This window comes from Excalfactoria chinensis, chromosome 16 (assembly GCF_039878825.1).
Source record: "Excalfactoria chinensis isolate bCotChi1 chromosome 16, bCotChi1.hap2, whole genome shotgun sequence".
Classification (NCBI taxonomy): Eukaryota; Metazoa; Chordata; class Aves; order Galliformes; family Phasianidae; genus Excalfactoria; species Excalfactoria chinensis.
The window spans coordinates 9,701,371-9,723,031 of record NC_092840.1 but is presented as its reverse complement, the minus strand read 5'-3'; the positions used below and the strand labels follow the sequence as shown (position 1 = coordinate 9,723,031).

The 21,661-nt window shown below is 40.3% G+C and overlaps 1 protein-coding gene across 2 annotated transcripts in view; it reads left to right on the top strand.

The window, feature by feature from the left end:
- Nucleotides 1-21,661, top strand: part of GALNT9 (polypeptide N-acetylgalactosaminyltransferase 9) — a 301,484-nt gene that overhangs the window by 188,612 nt on the left and 91,211 nt on the right. Inside the window, exon 4 of one of the 2 annotated variants that reach the window (XM_072351100.1) lies at nucleotides 8,017-8,171. Coding sequence is in view for 1 of the 2 variants with exons in the window: in XM_072351099.1 (XP_072207200.1) it covers nucleotides 7,580-8,171 (592 nt within the window). In the remaining variant the exon portion in view is untranslated. Of the gene's footprint in view, nucleotides 1-7,508; nucleotides 8,172-21,661 lie in introns of those variants that run through there. The other variant, XM_072351099.1, reaches the window with a different exon arrangement.

Here is a 21,661-nt window from a genome sequence, read left to right as displayed (position 1 = left end):
TCCCAATCTCATAATATTTTGAGCATTTCAATGCATTTCTTTTAGGGAAATAGATATTTTCTGTAATTATGTTTTTTGGAAGCGTTACTGAATAATGAAACACATGCAAAGAAAGTTATTTTTCAAATGAGTTGATAAAAATGGGTCAGTTCCTGGCCTGCCTGAAGTACACAGCTTCATGTCCCTCACTAAAGATGTATTGATTTTTAAGCATCTTTTTCATGAAGCTCCGAATCAAAGTGGGTTATTTTGAAGTGTGCTGGTTCCTATTAAATTTAAAAAGGGAAAACTTTGGGAGGGAGACTGCAGATGTGCAACAAAACTAATTTCCACACAACAGATACAAACAGCACAACACTATTTGATACAGAAAATTCTCAGCTCCAAAACTGCTTTTCAACATAGTCATCACAATTAGCTGTGCATTTTTGCCAGTGATGAACAAGAGCCTGCGTGTCTGAGAGCAGTGATTTACCACATCTGCACAGGTTTTTAAAGCCAGTTCAACTATTTGTTGTCATTGAAAATATCAAATATGCTACTGTCTTCATTATTTTGATGGTTTATTCTAAATAAGCTTTTACATTTTGGTGTGATGAGATGGAAGGTTTATGGTGCTCAGAGATTATCAGCACAGGGCTATGTGCTGAGCTGCTGGACGCTGCCATACCTCCATTTGCAGTGCAAAAGGCATTTTAAAAAAGATATGAACCTTGAACGCTACCAGGTGGGTGTGAAAGACTTCAGGGTCACTAATTCTGATACTGATATTCTCTAAAATGAAGGTTTGACCTGAGAAAAGTCAGATTTAGTGCTTCTTGTTCTGTTTTCTTGTTTGAATTCATACTGGTGCTATGCACAATTAGTGGCGATGAATTTACGCTTTCAAGAGGGGCTTTCCTCACTAAATCAGGTCTTTATACCCCACTCTTCCAGTTGCAGTGGTGTTACAGTGTTACAGTATTCTCTTAACTAATTTTAGTCTAGGCTATTTTAAGAGTAGTCTGATGTATTCATTTATGTCATACGTAGAGTGAATGTTATAAAGATGTGCTATTCTTATCACTGCTGCCCATTACTATTTGTCTTGCCTGTGTGTTATGTGTCAGATGGAAGCACGTCGCTCTCCCAGCCAAGACCAGGGTGCCATACTAGATAAATGCTCCATTTGAGCACTGAGAACAAAAACATTTGGGAAAATGCCTCAGGGGAAAAGGGTGATGTGAGATACAGGCTACAGAATTAATCAATAGAATGAATCTGATAGTAATCAGTAGTTGTGCTTGTGCCTAGTTTAAACTACCGCTAAGACCCATTTCTGTAAATGTTATTTTTTGCTGCTACTGCCAGCTTGATTTACCAGTTTGTATTGAAAGTCTTCTCTTAATCTCAGATCCAAAACTCATTTGTGTTTGAAATGATACCTTAGCAGCAGGTTTGACCTTGCAGATTGGTTTCTTGGGCAGACAATTAACTCAAATTAGCCAATGATGATACTGTATTTATATCAGGTTCTGGATCTTTGGGAAAATACATTACTTCAGATTCTGTTTTCTTACGGTAGCAAATGTTACCACTTCTGCAGATGTTCTGTTCTTCCCGTGAAACTTTGTCAGTTCACTTGGGCTCTCACAGGAAAACAATCCATGCTAAATCCTCTGTGGCCGTTCTTTGCTGTAAGAAATTCCCTATCCATCTACTGACCACCAAAGTTTTTAAAAGGAGGAAAACAGCCTCAGTTCCTTTAGCTGCAGACACTTCAAATTAATTTGAGGGTTTATCCACTCACTTTTATCCTTTGTTTTCTGTCCAAACTGCCCTAGAATCCTAGAGGTAAGTTCATTAAGTTCCTCTATATTAACCTACCCACTTCTAGTTTCCTCTTGACCTAATCCAATTCACGCTGTGGTTTCTTCTTTCCTGTGTTCAAGAAGTTGCAGTATTCCATTTGACAGACAATTACTGTTTCCAAGAGAATTCCCCTAACCTTTTGTCAAAAGTTGAATAACCTTTGTCTATCACCTGAGCTACCCTTTAGTATTTAGTCTGGCAGGGTACCATACCAATTGTATTGAACAAAGCATGTTAACAAGCTTGCTCAGTGCAACATCCCTGCTAAGCAGCAGCTGAAATCCCTGTATTTTAAGCTGATGGAGGTCCCTGCTAAGCCTGGTGTAGATGTGTCCTCCCAAGGGGTTGTGTGCCTGGGTGATGAGGGGGAATAGCCAGCACCGACAAAAACACCACTCAGCTCTGGTCTGCCTGCACTGCCTGTTCATCCCTGGTTTATGTAAATCAAAAGCAGCTCGATGGACATTAAAGGATTTAATGTCATGAAATATTCTGAGCTGATACAATTGGACACATGTTGAGTAAAATGTATGATAAGAAATAGCATAAAGAAAACTACAGTCTTGATCCTTTCCATTTCATGTTTTCTTTATACCTTTATAGGTGGAATGTGATCTGTCCTTTAAGGCTGGTGTTAATGTCTTTACTTGGGAATATAAAAGCAGACACAGAACATCTCCCTATGTTCAGTATAAAAAGCAGTAAGTGTTCTGTGTCTACAATTATATGCCATAATGTGGTGATTAATGACATATGCAGTCTGAAATGCTTGGCCAGAAGCTTTAAGGCTGTGATTTTACTGTGGAGCATTTTTGGTGAGAAACACATTTCCCTTAAAACACATAAATATATAAATAAATGAAGCTCTTTAACTTTGTAGCCCAAAGCAAGATTAATTAAGAGGAAAAATGCTTAATCTATCTGCTCTCCATAGAATTAATGAATAATAGAGATTTTCTTCCTAGCCATCTACAGCTTAAAGGGTTTTGAGTGTCTGTGCATGTCCTGCCTACGTGTTGCTGCTTGCAGCTCCCCACACCATGTTTCTCTTTCCATGTCATGCAACAAATCTGCTGGCTTTCCATATTTTTCTGGTTTTGGACTGTAGTTGATCTTAAGCTGTGTACGGGCTCTAAATCAAGTGAGGTAAAGATCAATAAAAGCAAATTCTGCCACGTTTATGGCAAGTTGTCACTAATTTTCAGATGGAGAAACTGAAAACTGGGGAAGTTGCGCTGTCTAGAATAGGGAAAAGCGTAACAGTTCTTTCAGCGTTTTCATAGTCCTATAGAATCTCAAGCATTCTGTTTCTCCTGTCTGGCTTATTTTCAAGGGTGTTTAAAAACAAAACAACAACCACAAAAGAAAAAAAGGAAAAGAGCTCACATCCAATGCAGTTAAATTAGACTTTGTCCTTTGCTGGAAATATTTGAAGACTCAGTTCTACCAGATGAGTTTGACTTTCTCATCATACTCCCATCTGCTAAGTGTGCCCAGTGGCACAGTATTCAGGATGGAATTTCACCGTGCATCAACTTTTTATTTAAGACTCTATATTTAAGAAAATACATTGAAGACTTTAATGCTAGAAATGGTTTGATTTCTTCTTAAATATACTGAACATCTCTGACAACGCCAGATAAAAACTGAACTAAATGTTCTTTATTACTCACACATGCATTGTTCCTACCGAAAACCTCAGAGGCAGCAGTGATTCCTCAGATTCTCCCAATGACAAGCCACTATATCAGCTAGTCTTTGCTAAAAATGTCAGTGTTAGCTTTATTTGCCAAACCATGTTTTGTTTTTTCAAGCTGCTGGTTGTTGTTTCAAAATAAATGGAATCTAAAAATCTCATTATTTTTATTGTTTGAAGCCAGCATTGGGTGCAGCTCTGGGGTCAGATGGCAACAATACTAATTTACCCCTGTGCTGCTGCACTTAGAATATTCAATCTCCTATGACTTTGACATGATGACTGGCTGTGTTTCTTAATTTTGTCGTGAAGATTTTGCTGGAGGGCTGTGCATCTCTTAATAATGTGCATGAAGGCACAGACAAGGAAGTCAATGAATATTGTATGAGGTTCTTTTCCTACAAGTGGGTCTGACTGGGTGAAGATCTGCAGAAGTCCATGAGCCTGCATCTCATAGCAGGAATGGGACTCTGATGATGATAGCCAAATAAGAATGTACACTACTGAGTTCAATGCACTTACAGCAGTAAACTATTCTCACTTCTCAGCTGGATCAGAGAGGGAAACAATATCACCAAAATTAAAAGAATATATGCATCCACGTGATTTCTGAAAGGTATGCGGAGATTTTAAGCCATCCCATTTGATCTTCCAAACATGAATTTTCAAATCCCTTCTTCTAAAATCTGTTGGAACTATGCAAGAATGAGATTGCACAAACACTGTTGCAGTTATTCAGTGTGCCGCAGTACCTCCTCGCAGCAGAATGAGGGCCTCAGTTCTGTTTGTCTGGGTAGTTTAACACTTTTTCGATTCCTGATATATTCATTACTGTGCTTCTTCTAGATAAAAAACTACCTAAGACATAAAATATTAGTTTATATTAAAATTCTAAGTAATTGGCTTGCAAATTCATTTGGGATTTCATTAGGAAAATGGTAGCTGATGCTAATGTGCACGAACAGATACAGCTGGAATCTGTAGTTACAGATCATCACTGGCATCATATTTTGTTCTTTACCTTTTTTCTCATTAAAGCTAGCATTCAAACACTTCAGACATCAAAGTCTCTCTTATTCATTCTTGCAAAAGTCTCATATCGTGCAGTAGAATGATCAGAAAGGTATTCTCTTTAGATATGGTAAATCAGTCTCCTTGTGTCCTTTTGGAGAAGTGATCAGGAGTGATTTTATGGTTATTCACTTTAATATTTTATTGTTTTGAGACTAAGCTTTATTAAAGTTGGGAAACTTTTAAGCTGGTATTCAATCACCGTCTCCTCATCTTATTTCTACCCAAAAGTAATGTCTTTCATTGATCACCTTCTGGAGACTCCAAAAAGTCAAATTCTACGGAAAACATAAAATAATTTCAAAGGTTCTGCTGTACATAAGGTACTTTGCAGGAGAGTCTGACATGGCTATCTTGAGTAATTTTTTCTGCCCACTTTTGGGGAAGAATTGAGATCTGTACCAGTTGAGGCTAAGATGCTAAAGATGCGAGCTCTAAATGAACTTGGGGTGGAGTTATATTGCTGTTCCTAGTTCTATTCTGGACTCCACAGATAAGAATATGGCTGCAGGACTGATGCTTTACTAAAGGCTCTTTTCAAAATCTTTTAGTTCTTTATTATTTAAAGTGAAATTTACTTTCTCTGACCTCAGTAGCTGAGCACAGCAGGACTGTAAATGCAGAAGCAATTGTTTCCCTCTATACAAACATCTCCATGCCAAGCTGGCATGTACTGCAGTTACCAAGGGTCAACAGAAGCAAAGATAACTGTTGCAAGATCAGCATTCTGGAAGAGCAAGCAGAGTTTCATAGAGGCAAACAATAGGGTGGTGGTGATGGTGGTTGTTTTTCTCCTGTTATCATTGATTATTAGCTTTAAGTACTTGACAGCCCAGTAGCAGCTCAGGAGTACCCCAAGGCAATAGACCATCTTTACTATGTGAGGGGAGAAACCTCTATCTGATATCTTTTTGAGAATGTTTTGTTTCAGAATCTTTACCTCTGGCTACTTAACATCAAGCAGCTGTTCTTCATCCAGATGCTTATTTTGATTGAGGTCAGTGAAAGCAGAGCATGAAGAAGTATAGACTGTCATTCAAATACATAGGATCTTGGTGTTTCTTTCTAGCAGCTTCCTATTCATCTTGGTTGGTATGAGTGAAAACATGAGCCCTATGGAGACGAGTAGGAGTAAAAATCAATGAGAGAGAATAATAGCTTAGTAGAGAGAGAGAGAGAGCTGGATTTGCAATTCGGAATGGGATCCCAGATTTGCCTCTGGCTTGTTGCATTGATTTGGGGCAAATTACCAGTGCCTTTCTATGTTACCCATTTGTAAGATGGCTCTGCAATCAGAGCTGATTAGTATGTTTTCAACAGAAGCATTTTCATTGAAACCTAGGTGTTGCATATACTGGTTTTGATCTATTTTTCTTCTGGCATAACAGGCCTTTCTGAGGAAAAATTGGAACCCTTACGACCAGGTAACAATGGTTTCAACTCAGTGCTATCTCTGTGAGAATATTTCAAAGCTTTCTGGCTTTGTTCCAATGCAAAAAGAAAACATGTTTTCTGAACTTGAAAGTTTTCCAAAACACTACTGCCATCCTTCAGTCAGCTCTAATAGTATGTTGTCTGTAAATTGCTTTGAGCTCCTTGAGTGAACAGAGATCTTCAAGAGCTAGCAATTATTTGAATGGTGTTAGGCAAGGTTGCAGCCGTGTAAGCATGCTCACATGTGCTTCTGTATATGCTGTAGGCTATTCTAAGTGACCATATAAAAACAAAAACATTTGCTTAGTGAAAGAAAATTTTGACCCAAATCACATCACAAACAAAATCCTGTCTTTGAAAGAACCCATGTAAAGCTGCAGTGATGTGAATGTAAACATCAACTGGTAAACTCTTTGTGATAGTGGAAAGTGGTTTTCAGCTCTGGGGACAAACTACAAGCAGATGAGTCAGAATCCAAACTGAATTCTTCTGGGCAACTTGTGAATTTGGAGTTTATAATCTAAAACTGAGCTAACAGATTCTTAACCATATAAAGACCAGCAGGTGTTGCTATAATATATTAAATGCTGTGGAGGTACCTAACAAGCTGCACTTGAGCATTAGTTCAATAAGCATTCAAATTGGTATTTTCCAGGAAAGTGTAATGCTATGACAGACTTGCAATAACAACAATATTAAAATTATTAAGACAGTAGAAAATTGCAGGTTCAGAGCTACTTCTACTGAGCTGACTGTGAGTTTCAGTATGGCTTCAGGGAAACAATGTCTGACCCTGGATTTAGATATTGAGACTTCAGTGTATTGGAGAGTACAGAACTGTAGAAAGTAACCAACCTTTGTAGAAATGTAACTTCTCATGGGAAATGTTCCTGCAGAATCTCTAAGTGGGATGGTGTACAAGGAGGACCACTGAATGCAGAAGCTGCCAGTTTGAAAGGGCTGAACACTACCTTGTGTCCATAGGTGGCTGGCTAGGTGATCTGGAGAGTTCTTCATCAGTTGTTGTTGTGTGTGTGTTTAATTATAAGGGCCTAGGCTGCTTCTCTCCACTTGTAAATGCTTGGCAAGAACTTCTTTTGCATATGGAAGTGGTCCCAGACACTTCACTTCCAGGTAGGATCACAAGCCAAGGTTGCACTTAGGCTGCTGGGAAACCCATGGAGCAGAGTGCATTAGCAGCTATCCCTCTTGCTAGATGCATGTCAGTTTGATTCAGTTCATTTTCAGATGCAAGACAGGTGGGTCATCGTCTAAACTACAGGGGTGCAACCATAGGCAAGAGAAGACTTAGTCCTATACTTTCCCAGGAGCTGCCTGCAGTTTTGCTTGGGTAGGATACGGGCCCTCTAGGTGGACAGCAGAGAGAAAATGGCCACTGGTGGAGAAAACCATGCAACGCCCGTGGCTCATTCACCCATCCATCGCGCCGAAAACCAGCGGCAGGGGAGCAGCGGGCGAGGCGGGGCGGCGCGGCCACGGCACGGCGGCTCCACCGTGTGCATGTAGATGAGATCCCCCGGAGCACGTCACTCCGCACCGGCGCTCTGCGTTTGGGGCGGCGGAGAGCGAGGGCGGGCGAGCGGGAGCCGCCGGCGGAGGAGAGGAGAGGAGAGAAGAAGAGAGGAGAGGAGGCGGCGGCTCGGCAGCGGGCAGCCAGCAACGGCTCCGCGGCGCCCCCGATGCCGCCCAGCCCAACGCCGCCCGGGCCCCGCGGGGCGAAGGCGGGCGCCGGCGGGCGGGGAGCGGCGCGGTGGTGCTGAAGGACAGCTCCGCTCATATCCGCGCCCCGCCGCGCCCCGGCGCCGGGTGGCCGCGAGGCCGCCGCGCCTTGATGTGCCCCCAGCGCCCGCGGCTCCCATGGCGGTGGCACGGAAAATCAAAACTTTGTTGACGGTCAACATCTTGGTCTTCGTGGGAATCATCCTCTTCTCCGTCTACTGCAGGATCCAGGATCGTTCCCAGGAGCTGGTGCAGATTGTCCGGAGCGCAGACCGTCGTGTCAGGAGCCGAGGAGCCAAGGTGGGCAGCCTGGCTGACAGGGAGTCCATCCTGCAGCGCCTGGACCACCTGGAGGAAGTGGTCTACAACCAGCTAAATGGTACGGAGGGCTGGGGGGGAGTGCGGTGCTGGTCCCGTGGTGATCAGCTGTCCTGGGTGGGTGCTATACGCTGTAGGGGTTTGTTGGAGAGGTGTGTGAAAGCACCCCCTCAAACTCTTGGGTCAAAGTCAGGACTTTTGAAGTAGAAAGTTAAGGAGGCTGCAGAGTTCATGGGTGTAAGGATTGGTGGAAGTCCTGATAAGCTGTACCAGGTTTTACAGTTTCCCTGAATATGCTAACTCTGCGTGGGTATGTGTTTTTATGGCAAATACGCATCAATTTTTTAGCTGGAAGTTGCATATTTGGTCTCAAAAATACTTAAAAAGCACTCTACCCAGTTCTTATGCTGTGTACTTTTAATAGTCATTTCAAGCATTGCTCCCATATGTTTCTTTAATGACTTTGCTATTTAAATTTTGTATTATCTTTGGCGAGGAAAGTAAGTATCCACTAATTCCTTTTGTTACGTTCAGTTTTAATTTGCTAGCCTTGAAAAATCTTGTTAGGTAAGCAAAGAAACCTTCTGTGGTAGTTAGAACAGGCTAAGTCATAGCAGTTGCCAAGGGACAGATAACGTTTCATATAGGAACCAATTCCTCCAAGGAAGTCTGTTTGTATTTGCATAGATTCATAAAGTTCTAAATGTAGGACATCAAATAAGTATGTGATTAAATATATCCATGCTTTCTACAAGAAGCTGAAGGAGCAAACTTTTACAAGAGATTTTAACATAAATGTAGCATTCAGTGTCAAACACCAAATAAAACTTGCAGTGCAAATATTTTTAATGATACCAAATGTGCTTCTAGGCTGCTTCTGAAAACCTTACTCGTAATATTGATTTAACAAAGGCTACTGCAGTCTCAAAATGCAGACAAATAGAAGGATTAGTATAAAGTATATATACTATTACTACTTTCTGAATGAATGACCCTGTAAATCCAAGTAGGTTAGATGGTTTCAGTAACATGCTGTTTGTGTTAGTGACTGCTACTGAACAGGCATCCCTGTCCACTTTCACATACACATTTATGTATGTAAAAAGAGAAGAGAGAGCAAGAATGTGGAGTGGTGGGTGTTAGTCACAAAAGTGTGCATTCATAAGTTAGAGGAAGAGAGTCAACACTAAGAGTCAGCAGCTGCATTTTCTAATGATAATTTGGAGAAGTTCTGAAGAATGTAAATTCTAAGAGAAAAATCCTCCTCCCAAATTCAATATATCCATCATAGCACAATTGAATGATTTATTTTTCCTCTGAATTGATTCGTTCTTGGTGCTGTTCATAAGTGAGATTTCAGGTAGGATTTTACCAGCTCTGTGTTCATCTCAGCATAGCATCCCCCGAAGGATCAGCAGGAGCCCATAATGTTCTAGGCAGGCATCACTGCATGTAATGACTGTGGCTTCAGAGTAAGCAGAAAGTTCTTCATAAGCTATTTCACTATTTAGGAGGCTTTTTTTTTTTTTTTTTTTTTTTTTTTTTTTTTTTAAGTGCAGTTACTTTAATTAAAATGTTACATTGCTCCTTCAGGTTATAATAAACACTGTAGGCAGTTCCTTGTTCTAGAAAGTTCTTATACGGAAAAATACAGAAAATTAATCAAGCTGAGATGTTCAGATTTCTTGTCCATTTCCCCTCAGACTCTCTCTGATATGGTTTTTGTTTATTACACAGAGTTTATTAATGCAGTTAAACTATTTGGTCATCACTGTGAAAAGATACTTTCTCGGTTTCATTCTTAAAGTATTTGTTCATTTTTCCATCTTGTGCTAACAACTCCCTCAGTTCCTTACATTTAATAGATAGCCTACTGAAATCATCAGAACTGCATCAATGTAAGTGACATCAGGATCAAGCATCAGCGCTTGGGTTTAGCTCCCTGGTGTTGCTTTTTAATATCATGACTCATTAGTTAATGGGCATAATGCTGCTCTGGAAGCTCTGAAATTCAAGGGAGTCTGTCTGTGACAATGCTCTACAGTGCCTTCCTGAAAGACTGGTGTTACACAAACACTCAGAACTGTGCTGTTTCATCCCGGTGTTGAGCAGGGTTTCTCCGATGTTGTCCTATGCAGTACTTCACTGCAAGTTAGAGAGTCATCTGATGCCTTCTTGAATGTTACTTCTTAATGAGGGGGGTCTAAGTCACTTTTACAGGGGGAGACAGACATGGATAGGCAGATTTTATTCATAAGGAATATGAATTCCTGCAAGTAGCAGGAGTTTGAGTTAAGACCAGTGGTTTTATTGTGATAGATCTGTCCAGATCACAAATTTGTAGAATGGGAGTGAGTAGCAATTGCTGTGAATCCCTGCGGTCATGCAGATGTACACCCAAACTATGGATTTCAGTTGGTTCATGCTTTGGTTTTCCATCAATTTAAAAAAAAAAAAGAGAAATCATACTACAAAAAGTTTCTTTATGCTCAGCTGCTGCTGTTTGGTGAAGTAAATAACCGGAGCATGCAGTAGGAAAGGAAAGCAGTGAAATGCATCTGGAACTTCCTTGGTCAAACTTTAGGGAAGCGATTAATGTTTGACTTTGGATATAAGGTTTATTTTGAACAGCGAGGTATTCCAGCTGCAGCTCTTCAGTCCATGTATTTTTAATTTATTTTTTTCTAAGTAATTTCCACTGATGAGTATCATTTATTGTCAGTCAACAGTGAACTAAAGCTGGGTAGACTTAGGAATCATTCTTGAAATGACGTGACACTTTGGTATTTTGTTCCTTTGCCTTCATTTTACTTTTTCTTTTTTTCTTTTTTTGGCAGGTAAAAAAAAGCAACAAGATTTAATTGGCTGTTTTTTCTTTTTCCCTTATCAGTTTTGCATCTAAGTCTGTTGCTAATGATTTATCATAGAAGATAAAGAATTTTTGATGCCCAACCACATCATAACCTTTCATGCCAAAAGCAATTGAAGGGTCAGACTACAATTTCACTGTAATTGCCTTTTTCCCTTTTCACTGTCTCTTTCCAGTAATCCACAACAATCAATATAGCATGTAATTAAATTTCATTCAATCTGCAAAGATTAAGAGAGTTTTCATCTTCTCATTATGTATGCTCACATCATGTCTTCCTACCCACATCTTCTACATTAGATCTCTTCGACCTGTTCTGTCGCAGATGTGGAGGAACATGTATGGAGTATTCCCTTGAATTTCACAGATTACCATTCTTTACACATCATAATTTGATTTTGCTCTCTTTAGGAAGATTAAATACAACAGCAATTTCCAGTTTGACAAATGGGTTTTATATTGCATATGCATTTCATTGAGGGGGCTGAAGGAAAAAAAAAGTAAAAAAAAAAAAAGTGGACAATTCACATAATTGCAGCACACAGGCTTAAAATGATGGAAATAGCAGGTCCTGGGTGTGGAGGACTGATTCAACAAGACTGACTCCTGATTTTTTGAGTGTACTGGAAGCAAAGTGATTGCATTTAAAATTCAGCCTGGCAATCTGCATACACTTAAAAGGTACAGTAGTATTTTTAAAAACACTATTTACCCTTCATAGGCTTGAGGCTGGTTGAAAATGGTTCCAAACTTCTATATTAAAAGTAAGAGTTGGAAACTGGCTGCAGTTGAATCATGCGAATGTCCACATCAGATTTGTCAAAAAGAGGCATTTATTGTTGGCAGCTTTCAATCCAGTTGCCAAAAAGAGAGGCAAAGCCATGTATGCATGGGGATAGATTAAGTGTGACTGCCAGCCTTGCATTAATGAAAGCACACCTTCTCTTACCCACGCACGAGTTCTTATAAATGCTTAATTTGATTATGATCCAATGCTAGCATGCATCTGACATAATTAACACATAGCAATATCCACATTTGTTTGTGTGGAATCATCCTTTGTAATCTGTAATATGTAATCAGATAAAGACAATGTTTACAGGTGTGGAAGGAAGATCTTTGGCTGATGTGGTGGTTTTGTTGCTATTTAGAAGCCATTTGCGACATTCCTGTTCAGTTCCTTTCAGTTTCTTTGCCAGTGTAGCTGGAGTTGGAAAAGCAACAATTGGGCTGTCACTTTTTTTAGTCAAGAACTGCAGTATTGTTGTTGCACATATATAAACAACAGACATTTTCACAGGGCTAGAAAACCTGGCTAAACTTAAAGGTCTTAATATGGGAGGTGGGGCTGTTTTGTTTTTGTTCTTTTTTTGCCAAATTTGCCATTTGTTTTCTTTAAGTAAAGGCAGGTAGTAGCTAAACCAAGAGCACCATTTAGAAACGCAGTTCCAGGCACTGAGCGCGTGGCTGTTCTCCAAGGAAATAATAAGATTTATGGAAGGAAGGAAAAGAAATGAGTCATGTTTAACAAATCTTTCTTTTATTAATGCCCCTCTCTAACCTTACTAATGGGTATTCAGTCTCTCCTTTCTCAGTGTACTTGGCACACTATTTCATTATTATTATTATCATTTGTTGGGTTCCACTTGAGAGTCATTTCCTTTACTTATTTTAAACTAACAAACCAAAAGGAAAAAAAAAGAATAGATTATGCAATGTTCTGGATAACAGGAAGGAAGAAAGTCAATGACAACTGAGCAGCTTCCAACTTAGCTGTAGTTCTATTGATCAAAAGTGTCCTCTGAAATAAGAGAATTTCAGCATTTGAGAATGAAAACCAGAGAATCTCTCACTGACCCCAAGTCTCCATCCTGCGAGCACGAAGCTAAAAGCATGGAGTCTTAATATGATGCATGGATGACATCTGTCTGGTTTTCCTAAAACCTACAGCTACACTGCCATGGAAATGTATGAATGTTTGAAAGTCACATGGATAGAGGCAGAACCTGTCTTATAACAGAATGGTTTTCTTCCTTTCACTGGCATACATGAAAAGAAAATGCAGCAGCACTTCTCATGGGGAATCCAATGGATCATCCATCCAGAGGAGCTCCCACATGAACTTCCTTCCTATTATTGCATTTCTCAGGCCCCTTTACTTCTGAATAATTCTATGCACCTGTCGTCTAGACAGTGGTGAGCCTGAGATCCTGAATTGGTATCCTCAGCAAGTAAAGTCCTGAGGGAGACACTGCAGCAGAAAAAGCCCAGTTTGGGGAATCCTTGACAAATGGCAGTAGGCCTAATACATGTTGTTCTTCAAGAGCGCCCTTGATTCCTGGCTTTGGAGGAGAGTCCAAGGGTAGCTGCAGGAGAGAACAGACCTGTTTCTGCTTTGTCATCATGAGCACTGTGGACAGTTTTCTCAAGGGCTTAAGAATGATGTCTAAGGAAATGAGCAGAATGTCTGTAGAAAAGGTGAGAATATAGATTTCTGAGTATTTTAAGCCTTTCACCACCTCCTGTGGAGCCATTTTCTAGAAGCCCTTTCATTTGCCACTGATCTGATTTATTCTTCTAATATTTGAGCTGTGATTTGCATGTCAGCCAGAGAGAATGGGTAATTATTAAGAAAACTAAATGAAGAAGAAAAAAAAAAAGGAAGGAGAGATGTTTGAAACAGCTTCTCTAAGCATTGCTACTTAAAAACTGATTCTAGGCAGAGGTATTTTGGTACCCGAGAGCTGGAGAAGAGGGGTACCTATTTCATCACATCGTTTGGAAATCGCATCTAAATAACTGAACACAGTGAGTGAAAGATACACAAAATATAAGGGAACATGTTGAGCTTCTGGGATTCTCTAGAGGAATTGCTTCAGCCTTACCTTGTGGGGTTAAATGTTAGGGCACGTGTAAGAGGCTGCTGCAATGCCAGTGTCTCCCTTGGGTTGAATACTCACTGCAAAATAGCATAGCACTGGGAAAAGCCTTGCTGTATAATTCCACGGCTCCCTGATACCTCCTTCCTCTCTGCAAGCCCAAAGCATGCCAGTGAGAGGGAAAGTGCCAGTGTAAGCCTTTGTTCTGTCTATGCCACCCAACTCCACTCAGCAGGAAAATTCTCTGGCTGTGCAAGCTACCACTATTCCCTCTTCCATTAGCTACAGCAGGAGGGAGTGGAGAAAGTCTGAGCCTATGTAGGAAAAAGCAGCTGTGGAACTTAACTATCTACCTTTTGCTTATGTTTCAGAGCTTCTTGTACAGGCAATTCAGTTGTCTTTGCTGGAGTACTCCTGAGAATCAGTGCTTGCCAGTGCAAAAGCTACACACTTTATAAGGGATGACTCAAACCGGGTTTGCTGGAGTCATATTTGAATCACTGGTACACACAGCATGAAAGCTCTCCCAGCTGGGCTTTTATGTCTGATAAACCGATCAGGGAAGAAAATGGATCCTTCCAGGTCTTTCTCTTCTGTGAAATTTATTTTATTCTTTAAATATTCAGATAATATGAAATGCAAGTCCTACCTACACAGGTTCACGCTGGGCTGTGTCAGACTATGCAGAGATATCTGTGAGGGGTGTTCTCTTGTAGGCTGGTCTCTGTGGAATCATCAGAGAGTTGCTGAGTTTTGTTCCTGAAAAAAAATGCATCTGTGATGCAGCCAGCAGTTGTGCTCGTTTTAATCCAGTAAGGTATAAAACCTAATACTGTTCTCTAAGTAAATCATAGATTCCGCCATCCCCTGTTCTGCTGTCAGCTGTGTTGTGTGGACAGTGACAGGTATCACTAACCAGTGAAATGATGGCATAATATGCTCAAATAGCTTTTTGTGCCTGCAGCAGTGAACCCCGTGCTACTCAGTTCACCCATGCAGTTACTCCTCTCGAAGTCAGTTACCCAAATTCACCAGTGCTTCTGATCCAGAAGCATCAAGGCTGCCAGTAGTTAGAAGTATAGTAACTGCATTAGTGCATTTGTCCAAATGAAGGTACTTCTGCCACAAGATGAACATTACTGCTTAGTTCCAATGAAGTCTGTAATTAAAGGATGACTACCTGCTGGATCTCTCCCTGGATGAAGAGCTGGTCTGCATGCAGCTCTCACCTTGGACCCCAGAGGACGGTACTGAAGGTGCAATACTCAGCGCATTGGGGCTGTGTCAAAAACTGAAACTCGTGCAAGTTTACACAGAGTTTCTAATTGCTATTTCCCACAACCCATACTAGCATCCTAACAACTGAGATACCAGAGCAAAAGTAGGTTGGTTGCACAGGCACTCATTCTTCCTTTGGAAAGTCTCCACCGTGACAGCTGGAAAATCTCCAATGCTGGAGAAGTTTGCTTCTCATTTTGTCTCTGTGGCATTCTTGGTGAGGTGATAGGGTTAATTGGTTGTTTTTCATTTGGACTCTTTACTGTGGTTTTGTATTTTATTTGGCAGTGGGGCTGTACTGTCCTCTTAGAAATTGAATTTAGTTTTTTTCACAGCTCTTGAATGCCACTGGGTTGTGAAGGTTTTGTAAATAAAGATGTATTTTTGTTATATTAACTCATTTTCAAGCAAGCTTTGTGTTGTAGAAGAGATTGGTGGCATTCTTTCCTGTGTATGCTGAACTGAAGCCAGTGATAAGACTAAAAATATTACCAATTGAAATAGTGTTGTATAACCTAAAGGTTACTCCTCTTTAGGACTAAAATTTGCTTTACTCATTCCTTGTGGGGCAGATTTCTAGCCATCCAGCTATATATAAAATGAGGTTACAGATAGCTGCATAATTTTGCATCTGCAAAGAACCTGAATCCCATTGGTGACTACGACAAGCATAAACCTGCAGGTGAAAATGATTTTGATACCTTTGCTGGTGTCAGCTAGCCAGTGAGGTCTGCACGATCCCATGTTGTTTGTATTACAAACGCTGTACCAGAGGTGCTGAGCAGGGACTAGGTACTGTTCACACCTCTAATAGGAAAAGCAGACTCTGCTGTTCATCCCAAAACATGATGATAAATTGCAAGTGGTTCTGTGGAACAGATGGGAGTGAAGAGTAAGGTAAGAATGCGCTGATCATGTCTATGCTATTAAATAACCTAATACTAAGCTGCCTAACTGCTGAAACAGTTGACACAAAATTTACATAAGCAATGAGTAGGTTTGGCTCAGAAAAAAATGGATGGCTGAGTGGTTTGGGAAGCTCTATTATATAAACTGTGTCATGTGGACAGTCCTCTGAATCCAGGTTTGTGGGTTTGGGCTTCTGCCTTTCAGCAGCATCGCAGGGATTTGGGCAGCCCAATACTCACTGAAGCCTCCTGTGTTTCTTCCTGGTGACTTGTCTTTTCTCCCACATTTAAATGAACTTTTGCATCTAAAAAGGAAAATTATTTGGTGATTGCATCTCAATGCTTGTTGAATATCTTTTGTTTATTCTCTCTTAGTGTTGTAGGGTGAAGTGAAAAGATTTCTAGATACTCATTAAAAAAAAAAGTCCATATTTCCTTAGTATTTGGTAAACTTCTTCCTGGAATATTCCTGGGGTAGTGTAGGCCTGAACATGTTAGCACCTGCACAGAACACTGTGCTCTCAGCTACTCCAGCTTTGAATATACAAAACCAATAATCTTTGATTTTAAACCTGTGTCAGCCTGATCCTCCCCCTGCAATAGATCCATCTGGCTCACTGCATTTTCATCCAACAGGAAATTAAATCTGGAACGGAAGTGGCTTTTATAATGCCTCATATCCAGCGGAGTTATATGTACAAGTTTCACAATCATTCACAAAGTGAGATTTCTAGTCTTTGTTGCACAGTGTGTGGAGCAAGAGAAAATACATGGAAATGGAGGAGGAATGTTCACAAGAAAAGGCATGGCCTGACTTTGATGCTGTGACAGCCAGGCATGCCAGTAGACTCAGGTTGGGTGTTGCAATCCTCAGAAAAGGCACTGATTAGTGCAGAGGGCATTTCTGCATGTGTCAGACTTCCACAAACCATTATTCCTTACCAAACTGGGCTAAAAATCATGTAAATGACAAACAGGATTTCTACCATTTAAACACAAAGATAAAAATCAAGTCTGTAGATTGTAAAGGAACCAGCCTTTACTTAATCCGTTGGTTGGAGATGTGTTAACGCAAGCATTTTTTCTCTGTTTTTCTTCTTATTTAGGATAATAACCATAGCAGCATGCAATTTCCCTGAGACTAAATCAGTTCTGCAGGAGAACCTCCTTTATTTTTATCTTCCTAAAATGGCAGACCTGAGTCTCATCAGCCTGTCTCATTGCCTTTCAGTAGCGACTGAAGAATTAAATTATGCAAGGAGCAGAGAAAACGATGGTGTGCTGCTCTTTGCTAGGCAGAGTGAAGCATGCCCTGCTGCTCATCTCATCAGATAACTTTCATGGCCCAGCAGGCTCAGCATTGGCTTTTGCTGGGACCGTTTGGTGCTGGAAAGCTCTTTCTGACTCCAGAAAATGCGCCTTTTGCCCTGAAGTGTAAGTACTGGATAGCACATCTTCTATCCTTGTGTCCTTGAGGAGTGATGAGTGCAGGCTGTAAGATCTGACCTCCATTTTATGAAATTCAGGTATGTTGCTCTGATTCATACCTGTCTCTTCTCTGAACGATCTTCTTCTGTATAAAGGTAACGTGTATCACTCTCCTTGTTGCTCATTCTGCTGTGTAATTTAACATCTCATAATGTAGCCGTAAGTGCAAACCTGAGACACGTCAGGGGAAAGGAAAAATCATTCTTCTGTGGAATTTCAGTGTAAAGGAAAGGAAAGGAAAGCTTGGAGGAAAACTGAGACTCTGAAATGTAAATTTCTTTTTATATTCCCTTCCTGTAAACCAGAGAAATGCTGTTGCAGTCAGTTCTAACGTTACACTTCCATTTTTTCAGCTTTATTGACAATTGCTATTTATCCTCATTTCTCTGTTCATTTGCAAAATTATCACCTACTTTGAATTACTTTCTCTGGAGAATACTGTACCTAATTCTTTTTATTTTTCCCTGATAAATTCCTGATTAATTGTATGCAATTGCAAGGCACTCCAAAACTGAGTATGACTTTCAGCTCTGTGATCCACTTCTACTTCTCTATGAATAGATCAGAATCAGACTTTAGACGTGGTAAATCCTTTGATACAACTGCTATTAATGTGCTTGCTAATTTACCTTGCTTGTGAGGACCCTCTGCATAGGTATAGTCTTCATCCAGTATAGCCATAGCTGACTGATTTGTAAGCATTTTGGTGTAGATGCTGGGATCTGGGCTGTCGTTTTGTTGTTCCAAACATTCCCTGTGTTTGTTTTTGGACTGACCTCTCCTACTGAGGTCAACCTGGGCTGAAATGAATTAATTAAACAGATTTGGCAGGATCAGACATGGTGCTGGCTTTGGTTAGATCGGACTTTTAATGTCAGCACAGTAGAGTCTGGAGTGGGTTAAGCCTGTGTAGGATCTGATGTCAAATGGGTAAATTTCCATTCCCTGCCTCTGATTCCTGCAAGAAAAATCCTTATTTTTTAAAAGATCTTTTGCTTATTTATGAAATGAAAGCTCATTAACTTGGCTAGAAGCATCTTGTTCCTGAAGCTAGTTAAGCAGTCCTGAACTCATGCACCTTGGAATGTTCAGGCTGAACCTCCTTTCCCTTCCTCCAGAATGGTTCTGTTATTCTGTTAGTAAGCACATTCCCCAGAAGATTTCATGGTTTCCCTAGAAAAATAATAACTAAAAAATTAAATATTGATGCAGATGATCCATTTCATTTGAACCAGTGACACCTGACAGCGATATTAGTGGAGAATTGCTGCAGAATGCCATTGAATCTGATGTTAATGGCTGGGATTTTACAGGGAGCTGACTAGTTTTAACCCCGTATTTCTACCTGTCTGTGTTAAGATAATGAGGGTAATCTAATATTATGCTTCAGGGCTCTAGTTACATGCCTGTGGGGTTCAGAAGGGAACTCTGCTTCTATGGACTGTGCGGTTTAATTGGCCAAGTGCTTTATGATTTGTGTTTTGATTCCTCTGAAGCCTCAGGTATTGACTATTGCCAGAGGCCAGATACCAAACCAATGACACTCAGATTTTGTTTACTTTTAATATCAATGGGCTGCTGGGCTGCTACCTCAGCGCTGCAGCCCCATCTTCTCTAACTCCAGATTTATGCCATCACCAGAGGAGAACTTTCCTGGCTTTCCTCCAGAGCCCTGAAGAGAAAAATCCATTTTCTGTATTTTATCAGCAAGCCACAAGTCAACTGGGATCTGTTTATTTAAAAAACCAAACGGATCTTTCTCTGTGAGAGATGTTTTTGAGCATTAAAATTAAAACACAGGGAAAAAAAGAAAGAATTCCTCATGCAATTTAGGTTTGTGTGTATTTGGTGTGGTCCTTTTCTTTTGGCTGTTTTTACTCAAAATTTAAGTTTAAGAATACATTGCTTAGCTTTCCCCTGTTGAAGGATTCCTACTCTTAGGAAATTGATTTTCCTTATATGAAGGCTCTAACAAAACTGGCACCTCTCACTATGTCAGCCTGAGATCAGCATGCTACTTCACATATGGGCTTTTATCTTCATCTCCAAAGGTGTGCATGGTTTCCATTTGTGGTCCTTCCAGTCATCAATCTGTTTATCTCCTACTGAATTATCTGTTGTAATTAGAATACATTTTCTCCTCTCAAGGGGAAACCAGTTTCAAATGAGTATTCTATACAAGCAATTACTTTTGATATTAGATATCTGTACATAAAAACACAGTATTTCTCCCAATTAAAAAGCATTAATGAATTTGTGTCCAGAGAGGGAGTAGCTGACACTATGGCTCCATTGCTTGCAAAGCCAATAAAAATATGAGGTTTGTGAGGGGGCTGCCGTAGCCATCAGTGGCATGTATGCAGCACATTCACATAGAATGTTAGGGAGCAAAGGCTTCATAAGGATGTGTATTCCCCTCTTCCCCAACATCCAATCCTTTTGCACTGATGGACTTGGTTGCCCCCTGCATTGTGACAAGATGACTGGTGCAATTTTTTCCTACTACACTTGGCTCATTACAGAATTTTTTGGTTTTGTTTTTTTTGGTATTTTCTCAGATATTCCTCTTTTCTTCTTGAAAGTCCTAAGTCATGCACTAGGAATATTGCATCTGTCACTGAGTAGCTTTGCCAGAGGTCTCCAAGGACTCCTTTTCCCTACTGACACAAGGAGTTGTGTTCAGCTTTCTCAGCTGGAAACCTGACTTACATTTAGCAGAACTGCCATCCTTCATCTTCTCAAAATAACCTGAATCAGTAGGGAGCTTTTTTTTTTTCCATGAGCTTTTCCACAAAAGGAATCAATCATTTCAGAACCATCTTGGTCATGTGCGCTTTTTTGTTTGTTTGTTTGTTTTTGGAAGAAAAAAGATTATAAAGTCTATCCCTATGTTACTTTGCAGTAGGAATCCTATCCTTTTTGTCTCAGGGTGCCATCTGTATAGAGGGGGGACAAGACCTTCTTGTCTTTGGTGTTAATAGTGAGCTCCTTGGGGTATGAACAGTCTCTCTGGGCTCATATAGTGCCTGCTGCAATAGTACTCTAAATCTAGATCTACATCCTATGAAAACACTAAGGAAAGAAGCTGTTCTGGCCAAATCCTGTTCTTTTAAGGCTTACTGTAAAGAGTTTAAGGATTAATGTATCAATGTGTTAGGGACATAGTGAGTAGGATGGACTGTCAGAGTCAGCTTCCAGCCCATACGCTCATAGCAACCCTGTTTTTTGGCTTGGCTTTCTCCATCTAATGTACTTCAGGCACTTGACAGATACTTACAGACTGCACCACAGTGCACTTTCTGAGACCAGGATATGTCTTGACTTTTGGGAGGGCAAAAAAAACCCCAGACCAACAACACAATGGGCAAAGCAGATCAGGGTTTGGATATTTGTCCTAATTGCATCACTTTCAAGGCTCCTGATTCTGCACTCTGAATACTTTCCACAAGAAGAAAAGGAATAGTCTTCCTATAGGTAGAGCTGCCAAGTCACTTCATCCCTTCACCTCCGTTCAGCAATCATCTCACAAAAAAAAAACAGTCTTACAAGACTGTCAGTCATCTGTGGATGAAGGTTGAGAAACACTATTTTTGGCTTCTAATTGAACAGACAAGAAAGGCCTGGAAACAAGAGGTCAAGGTACACTGCCGCCCCGTAGTTTCTAGGGCCAAAAAGTTGTTAAGTGTTTCAGTTTTGCAAGGAGTTATTGCACTTTTTCCTTTCAAACCGTTAACCACAAGATACTGTTTGTCTTCTCCATGGTATATCTTCAGAGATACTCGATGCTGATAGTAGATACCAGGGGACATAAATCTTTCAAGCAAGGAAGCAGCAAACTTGATTACAACTATAAAAAATGAGACTGCATTTTGGATTTCAGATAAATGGAAGTGCTGTAGTCATTTAAATTGGACGGGGCTTTGTTCTTTTCTCTTCATAGAGAGTTGGCGCTTCTGTCCCTGTGGATTGCAATTTGTTGACTGTTTCTATATGTAAAACTAAATCTCATTCACAGACATCATTCTTCCTAGCCCAGGAAATAAGCACCTTTGATATAGACAAAATTTACATCAGTTCCCCGGGCAGCAAGACTTATATTTAAAGTAGACTTTTTGCAAGGCGGTGTCAG